The sequence below is a fragment of the Asparagus officinalis genome, chromosome 7 (genome assembly GCF_001876935.1).
Source record: "Asparagus officinalis chromosome 7, Aspof.V1, whole genome shotgun sequence".
Lineage (NCBI taxonomy): Eukaryota > Viridiplantae > Streptophyta > Magnoliopsida > Asparagales > Asparagaceae > Asparagus > Asparagus officinalis.
In genome coordinates this window covers 11758099-11773822 of record NC_033800.1, presented here as the reverse complement: position 1 = coordinate 11773822, position 15724 = coordinate 11758099, and the positions used below count along the sequence as shown (strand labels likewise).

Here is a 15724-nt window from a genome sequence, read left to right as displayed (position 1 = left end):
GCAAATAAATTGGCATATATATGAGTTATAATTCATTGTGGAATCATGTATATATTGTTGTTTGCAAATAAATTGACATATATATGATTTACAGGTAAATATACAAAACCTGCACAGAAGCTGTGCACGCTGGGTGACCTGCAACTTCACGGGAGTTGAAATCCCGTGAAGTTGCAGTGCCAAATTTCCAGAGACTCGATCTCTGGCAAATTTTCGACTGTAACTCCACGGGAGTTGAACTCCCGTGGAGTTTTAAGCAAAATTAAGCTTCACGGGAGTTCAACTCCCGTGAAGTTTAATTTCTCGATAAACTTCACGGGAGTTGAACTCCCGTGATGTTTCGGAGACTTTTTTTACAAAAACCGACCTGTTTTCAGCGCTGGGCTGAAAACAGGTCGGTTTTTGTAATTATTTTCAAAATAGGTCGTTTTTTACAAATAAAATGCTAAAAGGGTTGGTTTTGAAAATTTGTCCACTAGTATAGTGATAGCGGAGACATAATGAATCAGAGCTGAACCAAAATCGACACTCATTAAAATAAACAAGTCAATAGTATATTTACTCAACGCAAAGTTTAAGCTTGATTTCTCTATCGCGATGACGGAGCGGATCCACTAATTGCCATGGTGAAATAAGGAAGTGGAGACAGTACGTTAACTTCTATAGTAAACAGATCTAGTTGATCAAGCAGCAAACTCCGATCGCCTACAAAATGCTGCTCAAAACCAGTCGATTAAGTGATAATTAGAATAATCCATCAAAGAGAAAGCACAAAGAGAAGACGCGCGCACAAAGGGAAAACAAACTTCCATACAAATAATGAAAAGCCAATATATAACACCCAAGAATATGAATGGAGAACAGTACAATCAGCGTATCAGGCAGAGCATATACAAATGGATCCCAGTCATTACCGTACAAATTTAACCGCAACAACCCTACTTTCATTACACCAAAATCAGTAGCCATCAATGTCCTCAATCTCCGCCTCAACGGCAGTGAGAGAAAAAAAAAATTTCTAGCTACAGACGGAAAATTAAGGAGATACACAACCGATAAAATTACACAAGTGACTTATTCCTTTTCTCTTTCTCAATTGGCCGGTCCTTCATTGAGCTGCCCCAATCAGTACAAACAAAATCCGCAAATTGATATTAGCCAAAATCATATTCAATACGATCCCATGGGAGGCATGCCAAAGGGAGGCATAGGAGGCATGCCCATGCCACCCATCGGTGGTGGTGCTGGTGGCCCACTAAAGGGGCCGCCCATTCCTCCTCCCATTCCGGGCATCGGTGGTGCTGGTAATGCAAGAGGTAGCAATTGGGCATACATGTTCTGCATAAAATGCACAATTTACATGAGACATCAAGTACAGAAAACCAAAAAAGTAAGGGTTAGTTGTGTATAGATCCTTTGTACTATCAATCAACTGTGGACAGACCCCTAGGGTAAAACTTTCTGACTCTTTTACCCTCAGAGAGGGAGAAAACTGTTTTCTTACAAAAAGACCTCCTGGGGGAATCAATTTTTCACTCCGGGGAAAAATTGTTTTTTGACAAAAAGACCTCCTGAGGGAGTCCATTTTTCGTTAAGGAGATCTACCTGAGACAATAGAACAATGTTACATTAAACGTTGGGCGCTTCTAGGTGTCGGACGCGCCCAACGCTTAGTCGCCTAAGCGGGCGCGTAAGCGGTTTTTGGCGTTTTTTTTCTCGTCTAAGCGGTTTTTGGGCGTTTTTTTTCTTTCTTCATTTAAGTGGTGGTCGATGAGGTTTTGCTGAAGGTCGGAGGAGGTAGTGGAGGTGTTCATATTTGGAGGTTAATGGAGTTTGGAGGACGTGTATGCTACGACACATAAAATCACAATCAAGGCTTACAAGGTGCAATCCACGTAAGCAGACAATGCTCACCTAAACGTTCGTAATATCTAGGTGGGCAGCCTAAATACCGCCTAGGAGCTAGACGCTAGTTAGACGGCCTAGGTACCGCCTAGGCCTAGGCGTACGTCTAAGCGGACTAGGCGGAGGTTTTTTAAAACAGTGAATTAGAACCATGGGGTGATAATCAAGAGGTCTATCCGCAAGTAGGTCTGCCCAAAAAGCAACTATGGAACATAAAAGAAGTTAATCAATATTTACCTGTTGAGCGACCATGTCTTTCTCTTCCTTCTCCTTGGCTTTGTTTTCATTCACGGCTTCAAGCTTATCTTTCATTAACTCGTCCACCTTGCTCGTGTATTCTCGAATTAACTGCAATCACAAGTTGCCACATAACTCAGTTGTGAGAATAAGCGCTTGTCATTATGACGAATTGAACTAAAAAATTTGAAAGATGAGAAATTAATTGTCAAAGGAAAGCACAGAATTAAAATGTGATTATCTAACCTGTAGAAGGTATGGGAAAGTAAAGTCAAGCATATTGTTCGTCCAGGCAAGCTCTAGAGCAACATCGGGTCGGATCAAGTCATAACAGATGAAGAGACATGAAGCAAAACATTCTTTCTTTCCCTGCAATAAAAAAATCATCAGATATCTTTCAAGCAATGCATGCAGGATAAAGGATTCAGATGGTGGGATAATGATCCTAGCCAAACCCGCTAACCAAGAATATTGCAAGGTCCTTACGGTCAGCTAGGTTTTGCATAGACAAAAAATCAAAACGTTGTTGGTTAAGTATTCTTTATCAGCAGAGAATTTATAGCTTTCTTTCCCAGTACTAAAAAACTTCAAACAACACTGCTTAAAGGATACATGTCCACTGCTAAGGGCTGTCTTAATAAAAAATCAGATTCATGGCAAAATATCCACCGATGTTTTCTCGTCATGTGGAGCTCATGCATTTGGAAATTGATTTTAAGAGAACAGCAAGAACAAAAGAAAAGAAAGAACAAAGAAAAGAAATGCATAACAGAAAATGATTCAGTACTTGAAAATTCAAAATAATTATGCAAGAAAATAGTGGTTATAGCAAGCCTCTTTCTAGCAGGAGAGCAAACATATGTGTATGTACAAAATGGGCAGAGTGGAAACCAAAAAATTTATTTAAAACAAAACCAAATTGGCATCACACAGTGGAAGGTGACCATATCAAGGGAGGGGATATTGGAGAAATAATAAGAATAAAATGATAAGCTGGCAGCTAGGAATTGCTTCATTAAGGAAGCTTTTCTAGGACTCACTAGATTAAGCAATCAACTGCATTAACATCAATAAGGCAATAACCGTGTTTTTTATTCTGCTTGCAGTAAATTCCATGGAAAAGGAATAGCAGGCCAAGATATTGAAGAGAATGTAGAAATATCATGCAGATGAAATATGTGAAGTTTTCATGTCATAAGGAAGATGATAAATAACAAGTTAAAATAAATTACCTGTTCAATGAAATAAACAAGCAACTCCTCAGAGTGCTCCCTTTCACCAGATTGAGAGCACGTCTCCATAGCATCTTTGTACATTTTGTCCTTTTTGGATAGAGCAATGGACTGTTTCCATCTTCCAGCTTTCTTATAAATATACGCAGCAACCCGTCTCATTTCAAGAAGCTCATGCGGACTGTTTCCATCTTCCAGCTTTCTTATAAATATACGCAGCAACCCGTCTCATTTCAAGAAGCTCATGCTTTTCAATCTGCTTGCACACAAGAAATATAAATATACGCAGCAACCCGTCTCATTTCAAGAAGCTCATGCTTTTCAATCTGCTTGCACACAAGAAAAAATTACCATACAAATTTCCTGTTTGTACTTAGCAAGCTATAGATTCGCTATTTTAAAAAAATAGCTTCCACGTATTTACCTTCTGAGCGAGGCCTATCTGATCAAAGTTATCATGCAAATCAATGGATTCCCTTAGCCTTTCATAATCCTCTTCTTCAACATAGATTTCATTCAAAGCTTCATTCACAGCAGATACATTATTGCTCTGTACCGCAACCATATATGGCTTCACAAGATGCAAGTGACCAGCCTGGTTACAGGAGAAAGGGCGAATACAAATGGGTTAGCATGAAATATTTAGCTTGTGATTGTAAATAAATCTACCACAAAAAAAAAGAATTTTCAAAAGCACTACAAAAAATCATTTGATAATATAACTCTGAATTGAAATAGGATAGGAAACGTGCTTCAAATTAGTAATGTATAATTTCACTGAAATATAGATACAAACCTTCCGCATGATGTCCACAACACGTGTATGATCCACACGAAGAGCAAGAACATTAAGCATGTCATTTATCAGATCAGGATGCTCCTGCAAGTAGAAGTGCACTGCCTTGTAATAAAGCTCAACATTTGCCACTTTGACAGCAACATCTTTGAACTGCATGTGATCCCACGCATCTGGAGAGTGGTTCATGATAGTGGTAGCAGCATTGTCAAATTCATCATACTGTATATACAGATATGTAAGCTCCTTCCAGTGCTGTTGTTCATCACAAGCACGGATAAGTTTAGGAATGTTAAGACGCGTTGAGAACAGCTTGATGTGCTCCATAAGTTTCTCAGGACGGTATCTGGCATATAAGACTCCTAACTCCGTGAAAATACCCATGTGAGCCCGCTCCAATCCAAGGCCACTCTCCATAAGAGAGATCAGTTCATTGAAACATCCTCTGTTCTGGTAATAATCACTAACTTCTTCCAAGTCATCCACCTGCAACATTGACATGAGGTTAAAGCTACTAAGCTATAAATATGCAATATTAAGGTCCTGAATGAGAACCAACAATGATTAAAACTAGAAGAAACATAATGAAAGGGATGCAGGCGAGAAAGATCACCTGTACTATAATATTGAGACCACAGATTTGGGCCAACCGGAACTCTTCAGCATCCACACAAGCAAAGCAGACCTCCTTCCATGTCTTTGAACTGTTTGCTTTGCGAGCTGCATCAACTGCGCCTTGGAACTGTTTCAATTTAACAAGTGTAACAGCCAGTTTGGCCCAGTTTGAAATGAATGCAAATATGATCTTTGCAGCTTCATATAGGGCTTCATCATACAGACGATCACCAACATTTTGGAGATTAGCAACATTTGGCATAAGGATGAATTCCTCTATTTCACTCAACCTATCAATCTTAGCATATGCATATATGAGTTCACTATCCACCTTTGGCTCTTTAGTTTTCTGCCTGACCATCAATAAGTATTTAACCAAGTCATGGTACACATCAGCATTTTCAGCAGCCTGAATAACTTCTAAGAAATGGGTTGTGTCATCTGCACGAATAAAAGACTCAATTGCATCACTAACTAGCCCTTCCCGCAGCTGGGCCTTCGCCACCTGACTCCAAACTGCTTCTTCTTCAACACGGAAAGCAAACTCCACCGCCCGATCTATGTTCTGAATGTTATCCAGAAGAACATTGACTGCTTGGACATTCAAATTGAACTTCTTAAAGATAGCGAAGGCTTCCTCATACAGTTGTGCTTCAACAGCAACTTCTCCAACAGCAGGTCCATCAAAGTTATCCAATCTATTGATGTAATCCATAACCCTCGATGCATCTGCTTTGATGGCAGTTAATATCAGCAGATTTTGCAGGTTGAAATTTCCACTAAAGGCAGAATTTTGGAGCACGATCTTCTCAAGCAGTTCAATCAATTCATGAGGAAGATCAGCAGTCATGAATGCTTTAACAGCTGCAGATACTTGTTCAGGGCTCTTGCTTTCAGGTAAAGCAGTAGAAACAACTTGATCAATAAGCTGTCTTCTATACTCATTGTCAGGAAGAAGCACTTTCTCCCAGAGATCAGAATCCATCCTCTCCACAACATATCTGAAATTTGAAAGATAAACTATAATTGTAACAAAGAGCAAAAGATTAAAAGTTGGCGAGAAACCATAAAACAGAGGAAGCACAGAAGAGAAACTCTAGGCCATATTGTTATAGGATGCATACCTGGCCTGCAATTTGAAAAGAGAGTTCTTGTTCGTAACATTAATAAGTTCATCATCACATTGCCCTCGTCTGTAAGCAACAACTGCGAGGGTTGGATCCCGCTTCTCACAATATTTACCCACAACACGTGAATCGTAGTATGGGTTGGTGGTGAGAAAATGCTCTGGATTGTTATTGCTGTCGATGATAATTTTTCCCAATGCATTGTGAACATGTACATCTTGGCTTCCTTCACTCACAAGATGTTCCAGAAATTGTGTGAGCAACCGAAGACGATTCCTGCAGTAATCAAGGCAGATAGTGAGAATGATATATACCCCAGAGAAAGCATTATGGAACAGGTAAAGTGCTGTGTTACAAACCTCTTCTCGCATTCATCGACAAGGGGCTCTACAGGGAGGAGAGAACGGACTGAAAGAATAAGACCTCTGATAAAATCTTCAGGACACTCGTCATCTAGCAGCTGGCCAACCACCAAAGGAGCATTGCTTGGGTTTACCTATCAAAAGACATACAACCAATTCTGGTAATTTTAGCACTCTTGAATATTCTATCAAAAACATCTTAGATGTGGTTTCACCCTCAAGCGAAATAACCATCAGAGCTAAGGTATACGAGGCTGATTTATCTTTGAAGACAGATGTACCTTCTGAACATAGCCTTCAATATATCGAAGCATGTTGTTTCTGTATAAATAGTGGGTCAAATCAGGAACAAAACCGAAACGATCACAGACATTAATAAGGGGGCGTGCATCTGGAAGCTTGGCTTCCATAAGGAAATTCTTTGTCTTCTCTGCATCATAGAAATTTGATTCTCTAGTTACCCGTTCAACTTCTTTAATCTGCCCAGTTTTAGCTGCTGCCTCAATATACTTGAAATGTATATCTGGATCCTCACTGTTACGAATAAAGAAACATAGGTATATCATTGTCTTTGCCAGTTCAAAAAATGAACCAAAAATTACGGCCGTAGACCTGACGCGGGTGACAAAGTCCCACTGCATTCGGGTTCAATCATCTATAGTTGGCGGGTGATAAAAATTACCTGGAGCTGAGATACGATCCAAGAAAGAAGTAAAGGCCTTCGTAGGACTTAAATTGCTCAAAGAGTTTGATGCAAGCATCAACACCCAACTGCTCAGAATACTCTTTGGCAGTCTGCAAGACATATCCATTAAGAACTTCTAATGCATAGACTTAAGGAATGGAAAAAACGAAATGAAGTACATGAAGTTACCTGCACGATTATCTGAAGGTTTCCTCTTAGATTTACAAGCAAGAGGTCTTTCATGCACTCTAGAGCCCACTCCTTTGACAGAGTCCCAAAAAACTCCACAAGAGCCTAGAAACAAAATTAATCAAATTTAATTCCGCAAACAAGAAAAATGCCGATTGATGTGGACAGCAACAACGAACCTGTGGCTCAATTGCATGAGTATTCACAATAACACGCTTAATATCAGGCAATTCTGAATAATGCTGCAGTGATGACATGGTGTTATTCCCATATGTCTCCAAAATAAAGGGCAAAAATTTAGTTCACAGATGGGGATGAAAGTTCAACCTGAAGAGCACGAATATACAAGCCAGCCTTTTCACATAGCTGACCTATCCTAGGACGGTCATAGTGACTGAACATTCCGTTAGCTAATATAGCATCTGCAACATTTGGGTACGTCACAAGATTGATCTCCAACACCTGTTGCAGTCCACAGAAATAAGTTCAATCATGGCCAAGATGAATATTATAGGAAATTCATATTTCATGGACATCTCACCTTTGTTTGAAGGAAAGCATGTTCTGGCAAATTAGGCTTCAAGACGTCCAACAGAAATGCTGTTGCTTCCCGGATCAAGTTTCTCTGCAGTACAAACACCATATACATAATACATCACTACAGCTGCAATATGCAAGTCTAGGGAGTGAGCAGACATTATCAGAACTTATGCAATAAAAATCTGCAATTAGGAGCATAATGGTGTCCAACTAAAGATTACATAAGATATAAATGAAAATGATGGAAGCAGTTAAACCTGAAGAAAGAGGTCTGTGATAGTATTGTAATCAACTGGACAACCTCCCTCCATTTGCGACATCATAAGAGCAAAATTCACTGCACCCTGCCAAAAAATATTTGTATTGAGACTAAAGCCATGTAGAAAAGGAAAACAAACAGAACACGTAGCATTTCCCTCTCTGGGAGAGTGCCTTAACAAAGGAAACTTGTAGATTAAGTTATTCAAAAAATTAAAAGTTTTAGCAATAGGATATGAATGTGCTAGTAATATGCAAGAATTGTGCATTTAGTAACAAAAATTGAAATTAAAATACCTGAGGGTCTGATCTCAGAATGGTTTGGAGAAGGAAAAGATAATCTGGTGTGTATCCAACCTGTACCAAATAATGAAACCAATCCACCATGAGTCCAGCATCAATTATAAAATATTCATATAGTAGGTATAATTTTTCTACGACAAGTACAATAAAAAAAGTCATCTTGACATTATCTGGTTATGACAGTCACCTGCTTCGAGTATATAAGAATCTTGTCAAACTCCCTTCTTTCAGCAAAAGCAGCAACAACTTTCGGCGTAGCTCTTGCTTTTATGTATATTTTCAGAGCGAGGTCATTGTCAACCGTCTATAGCATAGAGGGAGAAAACGAATGAGAAATGACAGCAATGCCAGAAGAGAAATAATTTTATCATCAAGGCATTCAACTAAAAGTATAGTAGAGGAAAGTTCAATTCTTACCTTTACTAGATCACCTAGTTCTTCACTACACTCAAGCTTATCCTCAGCCAGCCAATTTTCCAAAAGATTCTTCTTATTCTGATTCACCACCAGACGAGATAACTCCAAAGATTCAAATGCATTGAGTTTTCCCTTTGTCAACAGTGTCCCAAAGTATTGCAATAGTGGTGGCGTTTGCCCAGCTTGTACAGGAACACTCTGCATTATTCCAGAACAGAAAGGAAAAAGAAATTGAAAACATGCAAGAATAGTTTGTCTTCAACAAAGAATTACAAGAAATATCCAGTACTTTTTACAGTCTCCATAACACATGTAGGCCAAGTGTAAAAAAAATTGGTCTAGATGGACAACCCCTAAGTGATCCATGTAAGCCACTCCACTACAATGAAGCTCCCTATGTGGATCTAGGAGCATAGGAGTACCAGTATGGGCTTACACTCCCCTGGCGTTTTCAAAAACACTGTTTAAAACAGTGCACAGTACTAAAACATCTTAAGTAAGGTGAAAATAGGAAGAAAAGAGAAAATTAGCTAAACTTGGAGTCGAAGGGGAAAAACTGTTGCAACCTTAAAAGAATAGCAAGCAGGGTGGCAATGAGACAAAAACCTGAAATTTGGCAACGGTCTCAGGAGTCCTTAGAATGCCTTGTGGAGATTCAGCAGCAAGCTCAGCAGCCTCCTTATACTTTGTCTGTGAAAAGAGTTCTTGGAACCTTTGGACAACCTAAAATGCAAAAAAGACGATGAACAAGAAAATCAAATAAATATTACAGGAAGCAAGTGGGTGCCCATCTAACGATTAAAATATCAGTATTAACTTGGAAAATATCTTAGCTTGTCAATGTGAAACGGCATTGTGCAAGTAAATGTGACAGGCTCTTACAAAGTATCAACGAATGAATAAATATTAAATACAAATAACAAATCATAAGATTGCTATTGTAAATTATCGATGAGCATGAAAAGTGGACTGGGTAAGAAAACATCTAAACCAGCTGTAGCAACCTTTAAATAAAATGCTGAATATATGAAAAGGTGATAAGTCTCAAAGATTACAAAAGCATGAGACCATCAGAGGGGTACCTCTGAATTTACTCATAGAATTTGCAGTTGCTTATCTTAAGAAAAGGAAGAGAAATTTAACAATTCCATAACTCTGGCTATTCAGAACCGAGGATAATGAGCACTGACCAGATTCTCCGCTCCCGGAAGATTTCCTCGTTTGGCAAGGTTAACGGCAAGCTCCAAATTGTTCAGCTATGACAGTTAGCAGGAGATGATCCCCAATGAGAAATTTATCCCATGTAGTGGCAGACAAATGAATATTGAAACAAGAAAGGAAAAATTACCTGACCGCTGACAAAAGGCACAATAGTTGCCTCATTAACAGTTGCAAGCAGAACCTGCCCTCTTCTGTTAATGGCATAAAAACCACCAATAGACGAAGCTTCTGCTGTCAGAAATATAGGATCCGGACTAATCCGATTTCTGTAGACTGCTGTAGCAGTCTCCAGATCATAGACAAATAGGAGACCAAGTTTTGTGATAACATATATCAAGCCATATTTGTGAGAGATCTGCCGAATAAATCTATAGGATCAACACTTTGAGAATGTAACACTACTTCATTTCCATATCAAGTAAAAACATAGTCTGCTAAATGTGTTACCTGCATTGCTACAGGGAAGTCATCAGCAAAATCAGGTGGAAAAAACAGATCTGCTTGTTTCTTTGAAAAGCCCGGTTTACCTGTAAAGATAAATAGCTCTTGAGGAACACTCAAAAATGAGAAACAAAGTTTTATTAACAAAAGCATCATTGGACTTCTCCATAAAGAGAGGGCAAGCACGTTAAGAGAGGGCAAGCACTCTAAGAACAAAACTACACAAAATGGTTGGGTAAAAATGTTGATTACATTTCCAATCTCGCATGAAACCAGGCATTTATGTTGTCAAGCTGGTGTCTATGGAATAAGAACGTGCTATGTGTGCTTATAACAGTATGTAAATTTACAAACCAGTCTCAATCATGCATCTTCCAGTTTTTCTTTCCCCCTTATAGATTCCATTTGTGCATCTAATCAAGTATATAACTTTAAACATCAAAGGGACTATCCGACAGATAAAATAAACCAAAAAAGATAAAAGATCCCGCCACAATGCTTTTCAGATCTATCAATTTTGAAACACAAGATGAAAAGTTTATAGCATGAAACGGATGATTAAGGAATTGTGAACTATTTTGAGATAATATGTACAAGGATATAAAAGGGGTACCTGGCTGGGCACCAAGCTCAATCACGTGCAATTTTGACGTAACCTGTCCAGCATTGGTAGTCTTTGAAGCAAAGCAAATAAGAATAGAATCCTTATCATTTCCAGCAACCTGTAAAAAGCAATAAATATGAAATATAAACATAAATAATGGCAGAACGAAGATAAAAGAAAAACAATGTATGCATCAGGTTGTCGAAGTTGAAGATGGATAATGTGTCCTCACCTTAATTGATGCAAATGAGGCAGCATGTGCTTCTAGCGCCTGGCTACGCTGCTGATCAACAGAAAAAAGCTGCATGTTTCCTTTAACCAGCTGTGGTCTCTACATAAAGCAAGGAGGGTGGGGAAATAAGAAATAATACAAAGGATGAACATTCAAAGACCAGTAAAAAGTGAAGAATAGAAACAAAGGGAATGTTCACATGACACCGGAATCATTTTTACTGAAATATAAAGCCAAAAGAATGTACTTTGGTTAATGCTCGAAGAACATTTTTCACTTTAAGACTTCAGAATAGTTAGAAGTTGGCACTTAACTAAACATTGTCCAAGATCAACATATTGATACTTTCGCTTTAAAACTTCAGCATAGTTAGAAGTTAGCGCTTAACTACACAATATCCAAGGTCGACATATGTTGATATTAATTGCTCATTCCTTGGACTTCAAATTTTTGTGTCAAACAGTTATTTCAAAAGTTTTGGGACCTGTAGGCTTCGAGGCCCATATAACACAGGTCACCTCAGCTATTCTACAAATGTTAAGAAATATCTAGAAGAATCACATCATGATTGGTTGATATTATACAGGCAATCAGTACAAGATCAAGATTGTTCTCAAATGTCATCACCAAAAGAGAGGATAACATGACATATCACAGGCATTCACTCTTCCATCACACTCTCAATGCTTCTAGCCTCAAGGTGGAACAAATGTCACTTTAAATTGGAGCCAACCAAAATGGACACTCAGCCAAACATTGTATCTCAGGATAGGATGAAGTAGAAACAACGAACCACCTGATTGAAGCAATTTCTATGAAGAAGCATAAGCCCTGTCTTCGATTTTCCTCCTAAATGATGCCATGCAGGCGGATTCAGAAAGAATATGCCCCTCTCGTCCACATCAAGCTTTTTTTACATTTAAATTTGGGATGGGTGGAGAGTGCGATAAGTGACTGATATCAGACAAATTTTTGTCAGTAGCGGACATCTCCTAAAGTGGAAGGGGCTATTTTGACGAGTGGGATGTATCCTTTTCTTAGATGAATCTGAGTATCAATCCAGATTACATGGAGGTAGGGCACTGATGTCCTACCTCCATGTAAAACTTAAAATATGCATGCTTTCAGCCAAAATTTCCTTTGTCTCATTAAAATTTAATGTTGTTCCACAGGAATAGAATCAATCCCATACCCTCCTTCACCTATTAACCTGCTCTTCGAAGCGAGTGAGAGCACCAGGAAGAGCAGATAGGTTATTTATTTACTTTTTTGTACTAGAATTAGCGTACTTGTAAAGAAAAAAATTAGTAGGTCATCTGATCCTAGATAACAATAAGCAGGGAAGAACCTTGCAAACTTGTTGTGGTTGCCTACACAAATCCTATCTCTCATCTCATGCAACAGATCCCACCACCAACTCCTCGGATGAAGGTGAGATTGTTGGTGGTGATGATGCTACAGTTGATGATGGCAGTGGAATTGATGAATTTACTTCTAATATTTTCATTTCAGATGGTACATCATAAAATCTTCAGCTGTGGATTTGCACCAAAGGGACCGTCTAGTGTCCACCAGGCTTCCCACCCTATGCATAATATTTCAAGGATCACCTATCTGTGCATGCACTGCTAAACCACTTCTATAAAGAACAAAGGCCTAATAAGCATAGAGCTGAATGAGGCATATAGATTGGTGGCATTACCCAACTGCAAAAAACTCATGCGTTTAGGCTGGTAATAGCCAAAGCCCAATACTGTAGCTTGCAATGCAGAAGCAGCAACAGTTTTGGTAGTTCAAGAGGGTAGTATCCTGTGTCCGCTAAACTCTAATTAGGTGTATGAATGTTCGCTAAAATGTTTGATGCGTTAAATTCTAGTGCTATCTGAATCACAGTAACCTGATGTGTTTCAAGTCTGCATGTGCATATGTAAGAGGGGTGGGGGGGAGGGAGTTAAATTCCATACTATGCCAAAAAATATGATAAACCAATGCTCAATAAAATAAGAATTGATTATTTTGTCCGGATTTCTCTTTTGCTTCTTTATTTTGGTGGGTAGTGGTGGTACACTGGCCATAAGACTTGCATAATTAAATAATACAGACTATTGTATCATAAGACCTATCCTAAGTTTTGAGATAATACGACATTGAAGTATAATTCACATACCTCAGGAGCACCAGGTGCAATTCCAATCAGAACTAGCCACTTTTCAGATGGGTCACATCGGTAATTAATAATCTGATTATTTGCCAAATTAGCTGTTCTATCAAACATCTTCACAGGCTCAGAATCACCTGAATTTGTACCACAAGAGTTTAGCAGAAAATGATACATATATCAGATGTTAAACAACTTGATAGGTTACCTGGAGAAGGATAAGCAATACAACTCTAAAATGACAAAAGTAATCATTACCTTCTATAGACCAGTGGTATACTGATGACTGAGTGACCAATCCCAGCATTTTAGGAGTGATCCATTTCCAAAAAACAACCTGTGCAGTTCAGAAATTAAAATTAAAAAAAACAACAGCTCAGGCTCTTAAAGTAGAAAATGAAACAAAAACAAAAGGCTGACACCAATCATTGGCGTTGATAAGCACGTTGATAGATGGGCATATCCAGTCATAATATTACCTGTTCGGGCATCTGATGTGATTTAATTTTGGTCTTCAACTCAATATTGAATATCTGGAGATGATCCTGGGTAGTTCCGGGTATTTGGGCTACATATGAATAAAATAAATTTATAAATAAATAGAGCACGGTATATGCAGGAACATGTTATGGCATACTGAGAAGGCAATGAAATAACAAAATTGTGTCCTGTGTATACAATCATGTGTCAACTCAATCATGCATTATTAAATCCTGATCAAATCGAAATGGGGACCAGGATTCAAGGCTTGATTTTGAAATGATGTGCTGCAACTTCATGGGAAACCCATGAAGGGTGAATTATGGCAAAACTTCGAAGGCACATCAGCAAACAGTGAAGACTACTGTAAGGTCATCTAATTGACAAATAAACCTCAAGAACTCTCCTAGCCTAAGAAATGTACTCGAAAAATTTGGAGCTGATTGTTTCAGTATGGGTAATTGCATTAATCCACGAGCACAATAAATATATTCTTCGTCATGTCAAAATGTTATATTGCAAAATCTATAATCCAATTACTAGAAAAACAGATAATGCAACAGAATAGTAAAGAAGAATAATAAAATATGAAAGAAGCGAAAGGAACCTTTAAGAGCAAGAATTCTGCTGTTGGGATTCATCAAAGCTGAGTCAGCAGTAATTGGCCTTCTCAACGGCTGATTCGGCATGCCCATATCGATAATAACTACGCTGTTCTGTGGAGATGTCTCCCTCACGCAAATATATTTATCAGATTCCATGGTTACGTGAGTAAAAGTGATGAATTGTTGGTTGATCCCAACAGTCGGAAGCTGAAACAAATCAAAAGTAGTCATTTAGACGTACAAACATAGCAAAAAACAATCAATTTTGGCGCATTTCAACATTTCCAAGCTAAAGCCGATACTAGAATTACAGTGAGCGAGCGTAAAACTAAAAAAAACCCCTAGATCACGATAAAACCAAATGGAATCACGAGCTTCATCAGTAGATCTGAAGAGATCCGACACGTATCCCACAAATCAACCGGTGAATTCCCAAGATCCGCGCTCTTCAACCATTCTGAGCCCTAATTCCCTCTATTCAGCAGAAATGAAATCAAAGCGTCAAAAAGTGGAAGAGAACTCACCGTCAGGGCTTCCTTCATAGCGATCGGAGCACTGGCCGCAGCCATGGCGACTGGATCGGAGCTCCGAGTTAGGGTTTGGACGAAGAAATCAGGGTTCCAGAGAGTCGGACAAAGATTCCTTTAGATCTGAGTGGAACCCTTCCGAGCCCTCAATCGAATGAGAAAAGAGAGAGAGAGAGATCGAAGAAGAAGCGGATCTGAAGGGAAATTTATATTGTATTTAAGAAATGGGAAGCGGAGTGGGTCTTTTTTCGTTTCAGTATTTGTTTACTGATTTCTTTTTTTTTTTTTTTACATTTTACGCGTAGAACATCATCGAGTTTTGTTGGCGACTAATGAGAGGTGACCTGGAATTCTTTTTATTATAATAATGCCGTGGTAACGAGAATTGATGTGATCGGGAGAGATCTCAGATTGCTCGTTGATCCAACGGATGATATTCTCTTACGGACTAGAGTGATGCGGTCGTGTTATCAATATCAATGAACCTAAATGTTACATTATTATATTTTCGTTTGTTTCAAATCACCCCGCTAAACGTTCCAATTAAAAAAAAAATCCCACTGAAAATAATTGGTGGTGGTCCGACTCGTAACAAGCTTTCTGTGCAAAGTCAGTTTATTTATGTACCGTAACAAGTCTTCAAAATTAGTCCGTAGATCGCACCATACGCTGGTCATTCTTGAATAAGGTTCGCTACTTATTTAGTGGATGTTGTCAAGCGTTCAAAATGAATTGAAAGTGTGTCAAATTATTTTATTTTATTTTTACAAAGTGTAACAGTAAAAGTAAA

At 38.6% G+C, this 15724-nt stretch overlaps 1 protein-coding gene across 2 annotated transcripts; it reads right to left on the bottom strand.

Moving 5' to 3' along the window:
* On the bottom strand, positions 810 to 15227 carry LOC109848530 (clathrin heavy chain 1-like). Of its 2 annotated transcripts, XM_020418069.1 has the most exons (31): positions 14932 to 15227; positions 14410 to 14614; positions 13802 to 13890; positions 13581 to 13659; positions 13332 to 13459; positions 11165 to 11263; positions 10942 to 11050; positions 10335 to 10414; positions 10015 to 10242; positions 9857 to 9922; positions 9273 to 9389; positions 8667 to 8864; positions 8437 to 8553; positions 8244 to 8303; positions 7946 to 8032; positions 7690 to 7773; positions 7476 to 7610; positions 7328 to 7390; positions 7149 to 7253; positions 6957 to 7069; positions 6556 to 6808; positions 6272 to 6408; positions 5910 to 6188; positions 4784 to 5786; positions 4171 to 4656; positions 3799 to 3969; positions 3668 to 3700; positions 3375 to 3527; positions 2389 to 2511; positions 2143 to 2253; positions 810 to 1338 (listed from the first exon to the last, which is right to left on the bottom strand). In XM_020418069.1, the coding sequence occupies exons 1-31, from the start codon at positions 14974 to 14976 to the stop codon at positions 1171 to 1173; spliced, it is 5124 nt and encodes a 1707-aa protein (XP_020273658.1). In that variant the 5' UTR covers positions 14977 to 15227; the 3' UTR covers positions 810 to 1170. The 2 variants fall into 2 exon arrangements, with proteins under 2 accessions (XP_020273658.1, XP_020273659.1); XM_020418070.1 differs by lacking the exon at positions 3668 to 3700 and having other exon boundaries at positions 3375 to 3572.